This window comes from Cucurbita pepo, chromosome 14 (genome assembly GCF_057944985.1).
Source record: "Cucurbita pepo subsp. pepo isolate OVF chromosome 14, ASM5794498v1, whole genome shotgun sequence".
NCBI classification, from domain to species: Eukaryota; Viridiplantae; Streptophyta; class Magnoliopsida; order Cucurbitales; family Cucurbitaceae; genus Cucurbita; species Cucurbita pepo.
The window spans coordinates 2,627,272-2,644,241 of NC_141811.1; the positions used below are offsets into that span (position 1 = coordinate 2,627,272).

Consider the following 16,970-nt stretch of genomic DNA (forward strand, 5'->3'; position numbering starts at 1 on the left):
TCTATCCTCTTCAACAACGAGGAAGAGGGAAAAAAAAATGTTTCTTTAAGACAACCGAGAACTTGTTCATGATGATTCTATTTCTTTTCTCTTTTAAATGTCAAAATCATCGTAAAAAAATTACTAGCACCTTCCAAACTACTGTATATATTGCTGCGTGAATATTCTCCATAATCGAAAAAAAATCAATTGAAAAAAATTATAGATTTAAAAAGACACGTCGAGAATCTAAATCCTTAAAATATGATTAAATGTGTTGTGTTATTTAAAGATAGGAAAAAGGCAGACTCATGGGTTGACTAAATTGGAAGCTTATAGCAGAAGTTGATATAATATGCTAAGTTGCACTAATTAAATTAACCTTTTGGGATTAAAACTTGGCATACATGCATTTGCATTTGTTCCCTTTGGTTACTACTCAAGCTCAAATTAAGTAAATTGTTATTTGAATTGAATAATTAATATAATCAAAATTAACCTAAAGTATATATTCATTGGAACATATCTTAAATAAATGGACTTATTATAGTACCTGCCGGCAGCCTAAAGGCGGCTTAGAACAAGAAACTTGGATGTTTGGAGACAAACATGAGGATAAAAACTAAACAAAATTGGTCAAACGTTTGTTCAAACAAAATGATAGAATCAAAATTACCTATGTTTGGATTTATTAAATTTACCTATTATTTAATCTAAAACTTCGAAAAACATTATGTGGCATACATGGTTAGCTATATATATATATATATATATATATATGATATGATATAGATATTATATCTTATAGAATCAGGCGTGCATGGTATGTAGTTCATGTTATTGTATGCGATTTAGTTTAACTAAAAAATTAATATTTCTTTTTAATAAAAAAGGAAAAATAAATACAACAGATAATTAGATTTTGTCATCAGCTTCATCATCTATGTCACAAATTTAATTTTGATAATCTGTGATATTAGCACCAATCTTGCTTGTTTTTAGGTTCAATTGACTCAGCTTCCACCACTTCATCGCCACCACCACCGGTTAGCTTCCTAGCTCTAATTGCCTCTAGCTCCCAATCTGTAAATCCCAAAACCACCAACATCACCGCCGCACAGCACCCCTGCGCCGCCAGGAGCCCCAGCCATAGCCCCCTGAAATCAAACCCACCGTAAAATGCTAGCCCTACCGCTACCGGCATCCCCACCAAATAAAAACACCCTAAATTTATATTGGCTCCTATTTTGGGCCTCGCTGTCCCTCTCAAAACGCCGCACCCTGTCGTCTGTGGGCAGTTCCCGAGCTCGCAGAGGCCTATTATGGGCAGCACCATGGACGTCAATGCTATGATCTCTTTATCCTCTGTGAACATACTCGCCCATATTTTCCTTATGGACACTGCGAAAAACAGAGCCATAATCCCCAGTACGAAGCTGCAAGATAGCCCGACAATGGCTGCTAATTTGGCCTTCTTTGGCTGCTCTGCCCCCAACTCGTTCCCCACCCTGGTGGACACGCTGAAGCTCAGCGACGAAGGGAATATGTAAATCAATGCTGTGGTTTGAATCAAAATGCCCATGGAAGCCACGGTGGCTTTGGGGTTTAGTAATAGGCCACAGAGGAGGATCATGATTTCGTACCACCACCACTCGAGGCAGACCGAGACGCAGCTTGGGATTGCCAAATTGAGAAGGTTTCCCCATTCTTTGAAGCATTCGAGAGAGAAGCCTCCCCATGTTTCCTTGTGGACGTTGAAAATTAGTATGTAAAGGATCAAAGAAGCGACGAGGTTGAAATTGGTCCAAACCCCTGCTATAGCAACTCCTCTAATACCAAAATTGAGATAGGAAACGAGAAAGTAATTGATGGGTATGTGGAGAAGGATAGAAAAAGTGGCGCAGAAAGTGAGGGGGAGCGTTATGGATTGAGTTCGGAGGTAAATTCGAAGAGGGTGGATGAGGGACTGGGCGAAAAGATCAGGAACAGAGTAGAGAAGGAACAATTGGGCTTGGGAGGCAATGGAGGCGTCCTGTTTGCAAAGGAGAAGGATGTTCTTGACGTTGAACCAAAGAAGTGAAATGGGGATTGAAGCAAAGGTGAGGAGAAGGATGGTCCTCTGCAAGGCGAGGCCGAGAAGGTTGAACCTTTTGGCACCGAAGGCTTGGCCGCAGATGGGCTCCATGCCCATGGCAAGGCCAGAGAGAATGGAGTAGCCTGTGATGTTGGCGAAGCCGATGGCAAGGGAACCGCCAGCGAGGGGGAGCTCCCCGAGACGGCCGAGGAAGAGCATGGAGATGAGGGAGCGGGAGTATAGGAGGAGGCTGGTGAGGACCATGGGGAAGGCAATTTGGAAAATGGAAAAGGCCTCTTTAATGGCTAAGGAGAAATGGGTATTGGTATTGATATTGGTATTGGTATTGTTAGTTGGTTTGTGTCTGTTTTGTTGAGGGATCAGTGGGTTTGTGAGATGATGCATGCTATTGCTATTGCTATTGCTAGGCATCTCAAGGTCGTCATTAATTGAGTCAAGGTAAGCAACTTCAGAGTTGCATAATTTGGTTACACCACCCATAATTTTCTCTGTGCCCTCACAAACAATCGTGTTAGATACACAGACAAAGGAGGTAAGAGTTGATAGAAAGAGAAAGAAATAGAGAAGGAGAGACAGAGAAGATGAGTAGACATCACTCCCTTTTTATAGCTTCCCAATACAAGCCAACGCGCAAACTCTCTCTCTCTCTCTCTCCCACACACTTTGTTCAATAAAATAAAAAGTTCTCGTGAGCTTTTCTAGGATTTTGGTTAAATGGCAACTTAATCTTTAATCCTTCTACTTTAAAGACTCTTTTGGTACTAGTTAAACAAACCCCTAAACCATGGGTCTTTAAGAATTGATATTTAAGGACTGCCAAATCGACGTGTTTGGACTGAAATTGGATGAACAGAGGCAGGGCAGGGGAGGGCAGGGCAGGGGATTCAAAGCCCAGAAAGGGCCCATGTGGACTATGCGCGTCTTTGGATTCACCTACTATTGTATACTATCTCCATCTTGTAATTTACGAGTTTATATGATAAGACAGCAGAGTCCAAACCCTGAAAGCTTGTCATCTTCCACAGCTGGGTTTCGTACGCTTCTTGTGTTCAACTATAATACTTGTTTGTCTTATGGATCAGTTCAAACGCCTGTTCTGTCCGCTAACCTCTTAGGAGCCTCGTCGCCTAGCATATGCCAAATGTCTCCTCCAAATTTTCAATCACAGTTTTTGGCAGTTAACATATTCAAGGTGTCAAGTTTTGTATTCTTCTTCTTCCTCCTCCTCGCACAAAAGCCTCAAAACCTAACCTTACATTGCCCTTTTTGTGCTTATGCCAGTAGTGATGACGGAGGGTCCAATTCTTTTGAGTAGAAGAAGAAAGGGAAAAGCTTTTGATATGGGTATTAAAGGGATAACAAATGGGGGAAGAAGAGGTCAAAGTAGTTGAAGAAGCTTCGAGGGTTTGAAGTCCAAGATTTGGTCGTAAAGAGTGAACACAAGGAATAGGAAGTGGAGTGGAGGCGTGGGGTCAAAAAGAGAGCATACATAAGAGGAAGGTCTAATGAAGTGACGCTTGTTTGATAGTGTTCAATTAGCTCCCACTTTGAAACGCAAAGACAGAGACAAAAACACAGTGGGGTTTGGTCATAAAAAACGTGTAGAGAACAAAAAGTCTAATTAATCATACATCAATGAATATCACTATTCCTTATTGCTTAAGCATTGCATTCATATAATGCTTGCTTTGACTGCTTCCTTCACATCAAATGATGAATTACGTTCCCATTTTGACCATTTTAGAGAGGACTATCCTCTTTAACAAGCTGATACAAGCAACTCAAATGAACCAACTTTCTGCTCTGTACTTGTGTTTTATAGCTACCCCATTAAAATATATATCCATTGGACCTGCTTGGTGAACGTAAATGGGCAATGGAAACATCCCCTCCCCTCTTTTATGAGTCTATGCCCAACAAAGTCCAAGTGTTTTTTTAACCCAAAAAAAAAACCCAAACAAGTAATGACCAAAAATTAAGTGAGAACGATGTACAGGGGAAGGAAAAATCATTGTGGCCTGTACATAGGAGTGCTCATTGGGTTGAGAACAAAAATATCCATGATGAAGATCGTAGCAAATATTGCCTGTTTTAGTATGGTACGTATCGTCTTCATACAAAAATATCGTCTGTTGGAGGTGGAAATTGGAGGTTGGTGAGAGTGAAAAGCAAGGGAGTAAGATATGGATATTGTAGAAACCAACCGCCCCAACTGCAATAACTAAAGATTGAGTTGTGGTTGTACCCATTTGGGGAAAGCAGAGAGAGACAAGTGTCAAAGACAGGAGGTTGGAAGGTGGCAAAGACGAAGAAGATTGAAATCCAATCTTTAATTCACACGAGAAAAGTGGTAGAAATATAGGATACAAAAAGGAAAAGGAAAAAGAAAAAGGCATTGGGATAAGTGAAGATAAAAAGTGGACAAATGTCGAGCCACAGGAAGTTGGGCTGCGTTAAAAGTTGTGAGTCGTAAAGAGGGGTTTGAACCAATCCCCTCTCCTCCTTTATAGCTTTTGATACACATCTTCATCTTCCAACCAACAAAACAAGAATGTTCCTCTCCTAATTCTTTTCTTTGACTTTTATCTGTCTTTTTTCATTTGTGTCTCTGTCTGCGCCACTTTTAAAGGCTGTGTTCCCATTTTGGTTGGTACGTAGGGCTGACGAATTAGGAGTACACAACACATGTCAAAATGGTATTCAATATCAATCTCTCTTTCTATGTTTCTTTTTGACGTGTCACACCACTTTCCCACACTATACTGCCGACTAAATTCTTCCAATTAACATATTTTTCATTCCTCTCGTATCTATTAGAGAGAAGTTTCCACCTCCTTATAAACGAATTTTTTAAGTTTATTAAGCGGAGAAAAGTGAGATGTAAATGGGACGTGCACCAAAATGAAGAAAGAGGAGCAAGGATTTAAAAAATTGGAAGCTATGTTATCATTTTCATTCTAAAAAAGATTTAAAAGAAGTGAAAGGAGTTTTGTCATGTTTACAACGTGCTATGAATTAAACCAATGGGCTGGAGTGGAAAGCCCAATCTGAGAGAACCCAATAGTATTTGGGCCTTGAATGGGCTGAACTGCAAAATCTTGTGGTTGGGCTTCTTGGAGGTTGGAAGCGAGAAATGCAATCTCAGCCCGAGTTTTGGCCAACTGGGTTTCTGCCACGTGTAATTGATGTTGTAATTGAGAAATAATTCCAACACATCCATAAACTGGATCTTCAATTCTGCATTTTGCCTCAAAGAACAAAGTTTCGGCTGCTTCGGGTCGTAGATGCAGAGGGAGTTGCTGATTATCAAGTAAAATGATATCAAATTAAATTAAATACCAGAAACTCATAATAGTTCATAAAAAAAGGAAGAAGAAATTACATGGAGGAATTTGGCGACATTGCTGGCACCATAGATTCGATGAACAATGGCGAATCTTTGAGGATTATTGGAAGGAAAGAAAGGGGAAAAAATGCAATCGGAAGGACATCTTCTTCTCAAATACTTACAAGCTGCACAACGACCAGAGATCATGCTAGAATCTTTGGATCAACAAATTTTGGAACAAAATAAGAGAACCAAGATTTTGATGCAGATTCTGTAGATCTTTTCCCTCTATATATATACATTTTATGGAGTGTTCTTTCACTCACTTCAAGCCAACGGCTATTTTTTTCAATTTAAAACTCCCAATCATTAGATTTTGGAAGGAAATGTTTGTGTGTGTATATGGTAAGAAGTTAATTCAATATTTTTGTTCCTAAATTATCTCTATTGTGGAAGGAAACTTGAACATCATCCAATACAATTCATATACATTCATACTTTTTCAACATCATCCAATACAATTCATATACATTCATACTTTATTCACTGGGAGATTCATACAAATACAAATCATGTGCTCTAAAATGAATTTTATCTCCTAGCGGTTAGACTGTAGACTGAGAGTAGCTCTTCCTCTATTATGAAAATGAAGCATCACCCAAAAAGGTTCGTAACATATCGTCGTCCCAACCCTGCAAATCACGAGAACATATGTCAAATAATTTAAATTTGTGACGAATCAAGAGTTTCCTATTATAGAATAAGATTTAGGGAAGCTTGCAAGAGGAATGAGTCACAAATCAAGAGTTTCCTATTATAGAATAAGATTTAGGGAAGCTTGCAAGAGGAATGAGTATGCATTGCCTGGGCAGAGAGGGTTGAGGGTTGAAGATCTTGCTTTGATGAAGCCTCCATTTCAATTCCATTCCACATATGAGAGAGCTCCATATCACCCATTTCGTCCCTCTAAACAACATATAATGTTAATCCTTATATAACCCTTTTGTAAAAATGTTAGAAAAAATATGAACTACTAAACGTACCCTTAAAGAAGTTTGATTGTGGTGGTTGTGCCCCATGAAGATCTCACTAAGAACATCAAAGCAATTTTGGTGTTCACCAATTTGATCTCCAAATGCAATGGTGTCATTACCTTCTTTTGGTGACACTAACACAACACCATTCTCCTCCACATTTTTGTTCTCTAAAACTTGGTTTGTACCTTCAAAATTCCCACAAAATCCCCCATTGTTGTGATCATGAGTAGCTTGGACATGATTGGCTACCCCATTATCATTCAACCTCAACCCTCCATTAGGGTTTTCATTTTCGATTGACACGAAATTATGATCGTTCCGAGTCGAACTCGAGACAAGCCCATTGAAAGGGAAGTTAGGTTTATTGAGGGTCAAAGAGTTTTCAATTTCAAGATTAGGGTTTGGAGGGGTGGGATGTGAGATATAATTGGCTCCCAAAAGAGGAGATGGGTAGTTTAAGGGAGCCATTAATTGTTGTTCTTCAAGCAAATATGGATGTTGGGATTGGAATTTTGGTGTGTATAATGGGGATTGAAATTGAAAGTGAGAAGAAGCAAAGCTTGATCTTAGTAAAGTGCAATCTGAATATATCTTCATTGAATTACAAGCTCCCTTTTCAGCAACTCGTTTCAAGAAAATTCTATACTTCTACATCCATAAACAACCCAGCTTAGATTCAATACTAAAACAAAGCATTAATTGTTAATATATAAAGGGCAAACCTGTAAATGGCTGGCAACATTTTCTCTAGTCAACCCAGGCACATTCATGAACTCAAGGATCTTCTTTGGAACTGCCTCTGAAAAGAACAAATTAAGAACATTAATGAGGGACAGAAATTTGGAGTCAAATTATAAAGGATCATAGACTTACTGTCAAGCCCTATTAGTCTAATGGCTTGTAAGAACCGGTTGTGAAGTGAATTTGTCCAAACCACCTTTGCCTTTCTTTTGGCAATAGAAGTTTGAGGAACCCTAGTTTCCTTTGCCTTCTTCGTCTTGTTCTTGGTTCTTTCCGATTTCGATAATTTGATGATCTCCTTTTTCGATGGTTTGTCGATCGAGAATTGTGGTCGGATAATTGTTCGTGTTTGTTTAGGTGTAATAGCATATTGCCATACTTGTTTGACATCATCTAGGCTTATTGGTTTGACCATGTAAAATGAAACACCCTCCTCTAAACTCTTCAATATGACGCTAGGTTTTTCATCAGCTGACATCACTGCAAACAAGAGTAGGGTTTGGTTTAATTTACTTGTTAATAATAATATTGTAGATTATGTAGATACTTACTGATAACAGGAAGCTTGAATTCTTTGGTTACTTGCTTCTGTAATTGAAGACCATTCATTTGAGGCATGTGGAGATCAGTCACAACAAGGTCAAAAAACCCTTTTTTTGCCCTTAGAGTATCAAGTGCTTCAATTGGGCTTCTCCGAGTCACAACTGAAATTTAAACACATCATCGTTCCAGTCCAAGCCTACCCTTAACAGATATGATTTGTTTTGACTCATTACATATTGTCTCCAGTCTCAAGATTTTAAAACGTTCTACTCTCCAATCAATGTGGGATTTCACGTAGAAAATTATAGGTTTGTGCATATTCAAACTATTATTAGAGTAAAGATTCTTTAATTGATGTGCAGTAACACATCGACTTTTCGTCCAACATTCTAATGGTCTTTCTAATCCCATGATAATGTTGAAGTCTTTATGAAAGATGGATCGTAAGCAAACCCTAAACCCTAAACCCTAAACTTTGGGAAAAAAGTGAGCATTTTTTAAACGATTAATAAATAAAAGGTATGAAAACCAATTGAAGTAGAGATGGGAGAAGAAAAAGAAAGAAAAACCTTGATATTTGCAGAGTCTAAGCATGGCAGAAACGACAGCAAGAGAAGTAGCATCATCATCCACCAACAATATATGAATATCCACCGACAACATTCTACTCTCCAAAACTGATTCACATCGCCCATCTTCTTCATCCATCCTTCAAACCCCACGCCCACGCCTTACCTTACCCCACAGATCACTTCATAATCTTTCGTTGATTACAAATTGATGAAGAGGATAATCATCTCAAAAACCAGAACCAAAACCATATATATATATATATATATGATATGATATGATATGAACATTACATGCAAAAGAATCCAGCCCCAAAGTTGACATCTAATGCAACTTACCAAACATATGAGGCTCCCACTTGGAGTTCCATTTCAAGAAGATCCGCAATCCTTTCATTTATTCCTCTCCCTCCTTTTTCCCTTTTTCTTTTTCATATCTTAACTAAATAATTCCATATCATTTTTTTGTTTTATTTTCCAAATAAAACTCCCATTTCCTCATGCATGCATCTAATTCTATCTCTTCCTTAATTACCTTTCACACTCCTAACTTCGTTTCTAATATTTATCTAACATTCGAATCCTTCTAATCTCACTTAATACTTTTGTCGTTAACTATATATTTCAAAATCACAACACTACTTATCCGATTCATATTGAAAAGATTAAATGTACTTAGTACCTTTATTTGAATTTAATGACGATTTAAATGTCTACCTATTTTAACTTATGTTATTCAAACGCAGCTTTTCGCTTGATCCCAAATTAGACAACTACGGTGGTTAATTCAAAATCTCAAGTTTACAAACAAGAGAACAAAGCCCGTAATTCAAAATCAAACTTGCCTACTACTGTGAAGCTCAACCGACTTGCTCGACATCCTAAACCGATTTGGGGAAAATATGCGAAGTTCTGTCAAGCCATATTGCATCGGGCTCCAGTCCGGGATAGGACCAAAATCTCGTCTTGTGAACTGAAACCAACGTGCCATCGTCAGCCAAATGAAAGTGAAGTTCAGCAATGGTGGCTCTAGAATCCCGAGAGATCTCTGATCGTAGATCAAAAAGAAATTTCATTTACAACTTTTCTTTGGTTTTGTATGAATCATCATCAAAAGTGGATTTGATTTGGATTACAAAATTCATTTTCATTATATAATAATAATAATAATAGAGATAATTTAAAAATAAAGTTAAATGTCGCAATCAAATTAAACACATAAATTATTACAAAATGATGTGTTGCATAAAAAGAAAAAGAAAAAAAGGAACAAGTGGGAGGGAGGGTATGGGTTCAAGTGTAGTGGACCTCGTCTGTCACCTACATAACAGACACGTGGTTGGTTGACGCGTTTCCGCGGGAAAATAACCAGTCGTACTAATCCCTATTCTGTCACCCACTCTCGGTCACAGTCAGTTACCGTATCGGTATCGGAAATTCGGTTTTCTTTCATTAACTGTCAATTAAAAAAACCGTGTGTTGATTTGGAGTTTTCCGCCACGTCACTCGAAGGTGTTCTTTTGTCTGCCTCTGTAACCCCTTTGCCACGCTGTCTCCTTCACTGTCACTCACTTCCGAACCCCCCAAGAACTTTCCTCTTTTTTCTAATCTCTTTTCTCTTTTAATCCTTCTTAATCAATTCTTTTTTAATTCTTATGTGTTTAATTAAAAAATTTACGAGATTTATAGAAAAATGCGTATGTAATATTTTCTTTAGAACACCACGGTCGATCCATAACATCTATTATAGAACTAAATATAATGTTTTATACCCATGATTTGAATTGAGATTTGAAATCTAGATTTAGTATTGTTCCAACGTTCTTATCTTATCTATTCGTCTTCAATTGCTCTTAAAAATGAAAATTAATCCGACAGAATATGATTAAATTTAAAATTAATTGAAATATATTTTTTTATAAAATTATTATTTAAAGAAATAGGGGTGATAAGGAAGTTTCTATGTAAGAGAATGGATATTCTAATCCTCGTTGCCCCAATGGGTGAAGAACAAGTAGAATGATACTAAGAGAAGATGTAGAATCTTCGATGGTGAAGTTTAACCTAAAGAACAAGTCAAAGTGACACATGTCAGATCCTGAAGCTGACACATTACCTTTCTATTTTCATTCTCCAGAGATTTTTTATTTTTTTTTTTATTTTAAAGAAACTTTCTTTTTTTATATTTATTGAATTAAAAAATAAAAAAGAAAGGAGAAAAAAATCCAAACCTGTTGATGCCGTGGGCAGCCAGAACAGGGCACAGCCTGGCTCCTTATCAGTTAACTCCGTGTTTCAGTGTTCATGTGTTGCTTTCAGTTCCAATTCTCAATCCAAATACACCAAACACTATAAAACTATCATCCTTCTCTCTTCCTCCATCAAACCCATCTCTGATATCTCGAATTTCATTTCTAATTTGGATAATTTTAACTTCAATCACCTTATCCACTTCCAAAAATGGAATCTTTTTCAACTTTTTATGAAGACTACTTCTCCAGCTCCGAGAGTAGTACTTGCCGGCGGTCCATATTTTCCGACAAGGAGCTTATGTTAGCGGCGAGCAATCCCAAGAAGAGGGCCGGTAGGAAGAAGTTTAAGGAGACAAGGCACCCTGTTTACAGAGGCGTCAGGAGGAGGAACTCCGGCAAGTGGGTCTGTGAAGTGAGAGAGCCTAATAAAAAGTCAAGGATCTGGCTTGGCACTTTTCCGACGGCGGAGATGGCGGCTCGGGCTCACGATGTCGCTGCCATGAAGCTTCGAGGTCGCTCTGCTTGTCTCAATTTTGCCGATTCTGCGTGGCGGCTGCCGGAGCCGGCATCTGCTGACGCCAGGGATATTCAGAAGGCGGCGGCGGAGGCGGCGGAGGCATTCCGGCCTGCAGAATCAGATGGGTCTTCTGTTGATGACTCAAGGACGGAAAATATGATGACGGCGGAGACGACGCCAGAAAACGTGTTGTACGTGGATGATGATGCAATTTTTGGGCTGCCGGGATTGTTGGAGGATATGGCTGCAGGGATGATGTTGCCTCCACCTCAGCATTTTCGTGATGACATGGATTTTTATTCTGACGTGTCATTATGGAGCTACTAATATACATAGTACTAAATTCTCTGTAGCTTTTAATGGTGTTACATTCAATTTATGTACATAGAGACTAGAAAGAAAAAGAGTGTTTTTTTGGAATTGAAATAGTAAGAAGCACATAATGTGCGGTTGACTGTTGCCCCTAATAGCATTATTACATTCAATGAGTACTTTCCCCCACTTACTTTGGTTGCTACCTTCTTCTTTCTCTTTTTAGTATGGCTTCTATCCAAACTCTTTTCTCTATGAAAGCGATATCTCTTCATCATACGATGCAAATTTGAGTTCAAAAACGTCTCTCTCTTCCATTTTTAGCAGCTTCTTTGCTGCCAAGCCATCCGTTTTTTGTGTCGAGATCTTCATCAACTCCCAAGTCCGTACTAAAATGGCTACAAATCTAGAGTCCGATGAGAACCTCTCCTTAGTAGACGTGTTTTAAACCCGTGAAGCTGATGACACTTCATAACGGGATAAAGCGGACAATATCTATTAGTGGTGAAAACTGGGTTTTTGTTCTTATCAAACTTTGTATACAGTAATGAAGGAAAATGAAGATTCATCTGAAGATCTCGTAAAGAAAATTGGGTTTCAAAATGATATTGTAAAGCAAAAAAAAAGGATATCCAGCTTAGTGTGTGAAACAAACAGCAAGCAGCCACATGTGAACTGCAGAATAACATAAACTGCTGATATCAGCAAAATATTTGGATGTTTACAATGGGAATAACTGGCCTGGTGCTGTGGGGCTTTTTCTGATGACCAACAAATTTCTCAGGACCAAGAAGTAAAAAACAGGGCGAGAAGAAAAGAAAACTTATTGGTCCTGATATTCAAATACCCTTATACAAAGAACATTTCAGGGTAACATTGCGCTACTCACCAAGCAACACCAGAAAAAACAAGGGAACCTACCATAGTGTTGATGAACTAACATTCAAATGAAATTGCTTAGAGAAATTCCTCCATCTGATTACTCCGCTTTCTTGAGAAGTGCAGCAGTTCTAAATTCAGCATCGTCCCTCACAAAACTCCACCAAATATATGAAAGAGGAATTGAAGTTGCATGCCAGAGTGCGTGAGCATCCACATATCCTGCATATGGAGGGAAATCGAAGGCCTCCAAGAGCATCGCAACCGCCCCACCAAAGACTAACATCCACAACTTGCATTGCGAGGGATGGCGAGAAAGAACAGCCCAAACCGCCCAAATGAGAAGTTGAGTAATGCTCATCACCAGGCAGACCTTAGTATTCAGACCTGAAAGGTAGTCAATTAACTCGAGTCAAATATCTGAGACCAGCAAAAATGTTATTCTTCCAATCCCAATGAGAGATGGAGTCGAGTAGTTCATTCATCTATTTGAACACAAGACCTGATCAGATCAATAGGCACCAGAAGTTCTGACCATAAACTTTTCTTTAGAAAAGGCTTGAAAGGATATTGATTGTGCAAGTAAGAAAAACATGTAAAATAGGGAAATAGTGAACTTGCTTGACAGATAAGAACCACCAAATCTCACCATCATATTCTCTTCTAGGATTGTTAAAGAGACTGGTGGTAAAAAAAAACACAACCCAGCCCACCGCAAGAAGATATTGTTCTCTTTAGGTTTACTCTTTCGGACTTTCCCTCAAGGTTTTTAAAACGCGTCTATTGGGGTGAGGTTTCCACACCCTTATAATAAATACTTCATTCTCTTTTCTAACCAATGTGGGATCAGACCCTTATAAGAGTATAGAAGCCTCTCCCTAGTAAACGCATTTTAAAAACCTTGAGCGGAAGCCCGAAAAGAAAAGCCCAAATAGGACAATATTTGCTAGCGGTGGACTTGGGATGTTACAAATGGTATCAGAGCTAGGAGGGGTGGATTGTGAGACCTCACATTGGTTGGAGAGGGGAACGAAACATTCCTTATAAGGGTGTGAAAACTTCTCCATAGTGGACGCGTTTTAAAACTTTGGAAAGAACGCTTCCAATTGAAACAGCTAAAGAATTGATGTATTACCATAATCAAGTTTGTAGAAGTTGAGATATAAGATGTGGGTTGTCACGAATGAGATAATTGGAGCAGAGACCATAACTCTAGCAGCCTCAACCCTCACATTAAGGGCTCGCAGTATTGCTACAATTAGGGAGAATCCAATAAATGCCGCAGCTGAAGAACAATCCAGCTTCTCAGTCAACTCCACATCTCTACAAGAAATTTAACTCAAAACATCATAGCAATGCAGATAGTCAGTTAGAAATGTATAGAAGTAGAGCATATGGTAGGGTAGATCATCCTGTCATTAGTAAAACCATGTTTAAGGGATATAAACTAAGCTTTATTTTATATATTCAGGGCCACCTCTTGAATTATGCTAAAGCAGCAATGTCATAAGAAATATGTAGCTTGTTAGGAGAAAAAAATACACAACCAAGGATTAAACTATATAATAGCTGACCTAGAGTGAAATGCAGCATTCCAGAAGCAAGAATTCATAGCTAAGATTCCATAGATATGCCACAACCCTGTATACTCATAGTAGGTCTTCTTATTAGGCTTCAATGGAAGCTTGTAATATATAAGAATGAAAAAAGATATCCAGCCATGAAATTGCACGGCAAGATTGAGGCTAGCAAGAGCAACTGCAACTGGCTCCTACCATATCAAATGCAAAGTTCAAGATAATAAGCAGAAGAACAGCACAATAGAGAATGGATTTGGCAGCATCATTTACATATGAGGCGAAGTCATTGGGCAAACCTGAATGCCATAGACTCGCCTAAATGGCCATTTTCCATGGTATTTGACAGGCTTATCACCAACATTACTTCTTTCTTCCTCCCTAGCAAGCATGCAGTGGTACCTACAATCGGTCTGGCAGTCCCACTGTTTCCAGCGTAAATACAAAGGTTCCTGCAGATACCATGGACCATCCACAGGCTTCCCATCCGACGAGAATTTGCAATGTTGAAAACATTTGTCACCAGCACACCCAGATTTCTCACACTGCACCACACAATCCCTGACAAATAATAGCGAAGCAGGTTTACTGAAATGCAGCATTTTCTCTCCATACAGAGAATGAGAAATGAATCACTGTGTTCCCACTCTATCCAAAACCCAAATCCAAACCAATGTTTTAGGTCAAGATTCAATGACTTAATACCAACCCACTGAAGCTAATGCCTAAATAAGACTTCTAGTAATAAGATTCATCGATGCTCAAATGATGAACTAAAACGATAAAGTCTATAATTCATGAGAAAGAGGAGAAAATCTGAAGAGCCCTCTTCGTATTTGGGAATCTCCCCAACAAAGGAATAGTCTACAATAGAACACGATTAAGACGTTAAAAGCTCTGGCGAATTCCTGACAGAATAGTAGAATGAACAGCTTAAAAATAAGAACCAAAGAATTACGAAACATTGCGACCGTTGATTTGCACACCAGCACAGTACAAACCCCACATATTAAAAAAGAAATCAATAATCACAAGCAAACAATAAATTAAACACAGAGTGGGAAGAACAACGCATTAAATCAAATCCCCATTTACGAGACAAGCGTAGAAAAAGCAAAATATGGGAAAATCCAAATGAAGAAGCAGAGGGAAGAGGTATAAGGGTAGAGAGCAAAAAGTGGGAAGGAAGAGGAAATTACTTGTAAATGGGATCAGAGTCGCCGGGGCTAGCGTAGACGGGATGGAAGAAGAAGAGGAAGAAGAAGAAGAAGGAGAAAGCGAGGAGAAGCGGGCAATGAGGGAGCGGGGCCATGAGATACGGACGGAAAGTCAAAGGGAGGTGGAGAGGGAATTGAAGGGAATTAAGAGGAAAAGCTCCATGAATTGCTGTGAAACAGAAACAGAATCAGAAACAGAAACAGAAACAGAAACAGAGTGGGAGGGGAAGCAGAGGATGAAGAACAGTAGAGAGAGAAAGAGAAAGAAGGATTTGGAATTAGTTTTTATGGGAAATTGGTTGGGGAAAGCAAACGGGAAAGAGGAGATCGGAATCCTGTTGAGGAGATGATCTTTGGACTTTGTACTCATTGACTTCTTGACACGTGGACGCATCGATTCTCTTCTCCTCTCTTTTTTTTACTCAATCATCATCCTTCCTTCCTTTATTATTATTGTTATTACTGTTTCTTTCCCTTAAATTTTACATCAAAATACCAATTTTCCCTTGTTTTTCTTTTTGTTCTTTTTTTAAAAAAAAAAAATTAATATTCATATTCATATTCATATTTAAGTCTTTTAAAAAGATGACACTTTTTTTAAAACGATAACCATTTTTTGAATTGGAATATTGATCCATCAACATTTCAAATGATATTTGGTATCATTCATGATCGCTATCTTAGTGTTGGGTGATTAATGAAAGGCAAGCACGTCTTGTGAGGACAAATGCAATTGGTAAAATAAAATGTAGAATATCGAAACAGATTCTAAATCTTATTAAATAATGGATGAAAAAGCAAGCAGAGACAAAAGGGTTATAAAATAATGCAAATCATGGAAGACCAGAACCAACAACTACCTATGCATTAAATTAATTATTGTTTTCAAAATGTATGTCTGATTTTAAATTATAATCATATTTTTCTTTGTCTCTCTAACAGAGTGTGAGCTTTCCAATACATTTTCAAATTGAGAAGAAAAGAAAACCATCATTTGGGCATTACTACCTTCCCAGACTCTTCATTCATGTTGCCATGGGAGAATTCAGGGAGACTATCTATCTTCACAAACGGTAGCAATGGCAGACTCAGAGACTGAAACTTGGCTGCCATCAGTGACCCAGTTCCTGTTCTTCCTTGGACGTCGTATTGGAAATAATGGTATCTGGAGATGCTAAAGCTTATTACAGGCTGAAAGAGACTTGAAATGAACAGTGGAAATATCAGATTTTGGATGTTTGTGGTGGTGAGAATGGTGGGCGTTTCTTGTTTTTGACTGTTGAGACAGGAAGTGGGACAAAAAATGATGCTTTTGCCTCCAAGTTTCCATCTTTGTGTGGGAAATTTGAAGAGAATTGGGGTATTGGGGGAGTCCCCTGAATCAACGCATAATGTTTCTGTGAGGCTGTCTTGAGTTTGTGTGTTTTTTCTAATGACTTATCCTTTATACATCCTGTTGTTATCAGCTCTTCAGAGCTTGAGCTTCCACACTCCTATCTATTATTCTACTTCTTTTCAATCCCAACCAAACATAAAAAGGGAGAGAATAAAAGCCTTTGTGGTTCATGCTTTCTAGACCATCACTTTTTAATCATTACTCTATTAAAGCCTTTCCTTCCTCCTTTTACTTCCTTTTTCTTCTTTTTCGGAAAGATAAGATTCCATGTCTCAATCTCCGCAGCGTCCATAATCTCATATAAATTCTCCAGATAATGTGAGATTCCATATCGGTTGGAAAGGAGAACGAAACATTTCTTATAAAAGTATAGAAAACTCTCCCTATTAGACGCGATCTAAAACCTTGAGAGGAAGCCCGAGAGGGAAAGAACTGGATGACAACCTTAAAGAATAGCTACCTACTACTTGGGCTCAAATCAACTGCTCCAAGGAATAAAGTAGAAATTAGTATCCAGCAGGCAGTACT

At 38.4% G+C, this 16,970-nt stretch overlaps 5 protein-coding genes across 6 annotated transcripts; 1 reads left to right on the forward strand and 4 right to left on the reverse strand.

Moving 5' to 3' along the window:
• Positions 1-834: 834 nt before the first annotated feature.
• On the reverse strand, positions 835-2,657 carry LOC111810561 (protein DETOXIFICATION 49). Its single transcript, XM_023697280.2, has one exon. It carries the CDS (start codon positions 2,552-2,554, stop codon positions 956-958), a length of 1,599 nt encoding a protein of 532 aa, XP_023553048.2. The 5' UTR covers positions 2,555-2,657; the 3' UTR covers positions 835-955.
• A 2,373-nt stretch (positions 2,658-5,030) lies between these two features.
• LOC111786083 (LOB domain-containing protein 24-like) lies at positions 5,031-5,876 on the reverse strand. The gene is made up of 2 exons (XM_023666434.2): positions 5,457-5,876; positions 5,031-5,373 (listed from the first exon to the last, which is right to left on the reverse strand). The coding sequence occupies exons 1-2, from the start codon at positions 5,607-5,609 to the stop codon at positions 5,083-5,085; spliced, it is 444 nt and encodes a 147-aa protein (XP_023522202.1). The 5' UTR covers positions 5,610-5,876; the 3' UTR covers positions 5,031-5,082.
• Positions 5,877-6,040: 164 nt separating this feature from the next.
• Positions 6,041-9,384, reverse strand: LOC111810351 (uncharacterized). The gene is made up of 7 exons (XM_023697061.2): positions 8,293-9,384; positions 7,732-7,884; positions 7,313-7,660; positions 7,162-7,238; positions 6,446-7,087; positions 6,267-6,368; positions 6,041-6,094 (listed from the first exon to the last, which is right to left on the reverse strand). The coding sequence occupies exons 1-7, from the start codon at positions 8,429-8,431 to the stop codon at positions 6,041-6,043; spliced, it is 1,515 nt and encodes a 504-aa protein (XP_023552829.2). The 5' UTR covers positions 8,432-9,384.
• A 1,276-nt stretch (positions 9,385-10,660) lies between these two features.
• On the forward strand, positions 10,661-11,578 carry LOC111785889 (dehydration-responsive element-binding protein 1A-like). Its single transcript, XM_023666248.2, has one exon. The coding sequence runs from the start codon at positions 10,753-10,755 to the stop codon at positions 11,386-11,388; it is 636 nt and encodes a 211-aa protein (XP_023522016.1). The 5' UTR covers positions 10,661-10,752; the 3' UTR covers positions 11,389-11,578.
• A 440-nt stretch (positions 11,579-12,018) lies between these two features.
• On the reverse strand, positions 12,019-16,948 carry LOC111785888 (uncharacterized). Of its 2 annotated transcripts, none has more exons than XM_087117668.1 (5): positions 16,055-16,948; positions 14,129-14,390; positions 13,827-14,023; positions 13,388-13,575; positions 12,019-12,639 (listed from the first exon to the last, which is right to left on the reverse strand). In XM_087117668.1, the coding sequence occupies exons 1-5, from the start codon at positions 16,069-16,071 to the stop codon at positions 12,353-12,355; spliced, it is 951 nt and encodes a 316-aa protein (XP_086973794.1). In that variant the 5' UTR covers positions 16,072-16,948; the 3' UTR covers positions 12,019-12,352. The 2 variants fall into 2 exon arrangements, with proteins under 2 accessions (XP_086973794.1, XP_086973793.1); XM_087117667.1 differs by lacking the exon at positions 16,055-16,948 and adding an exon at positions 15,029-15,469.
• Between the last annotated feature and the right edge of the window lie 22 nt (positions 16,949-16,970).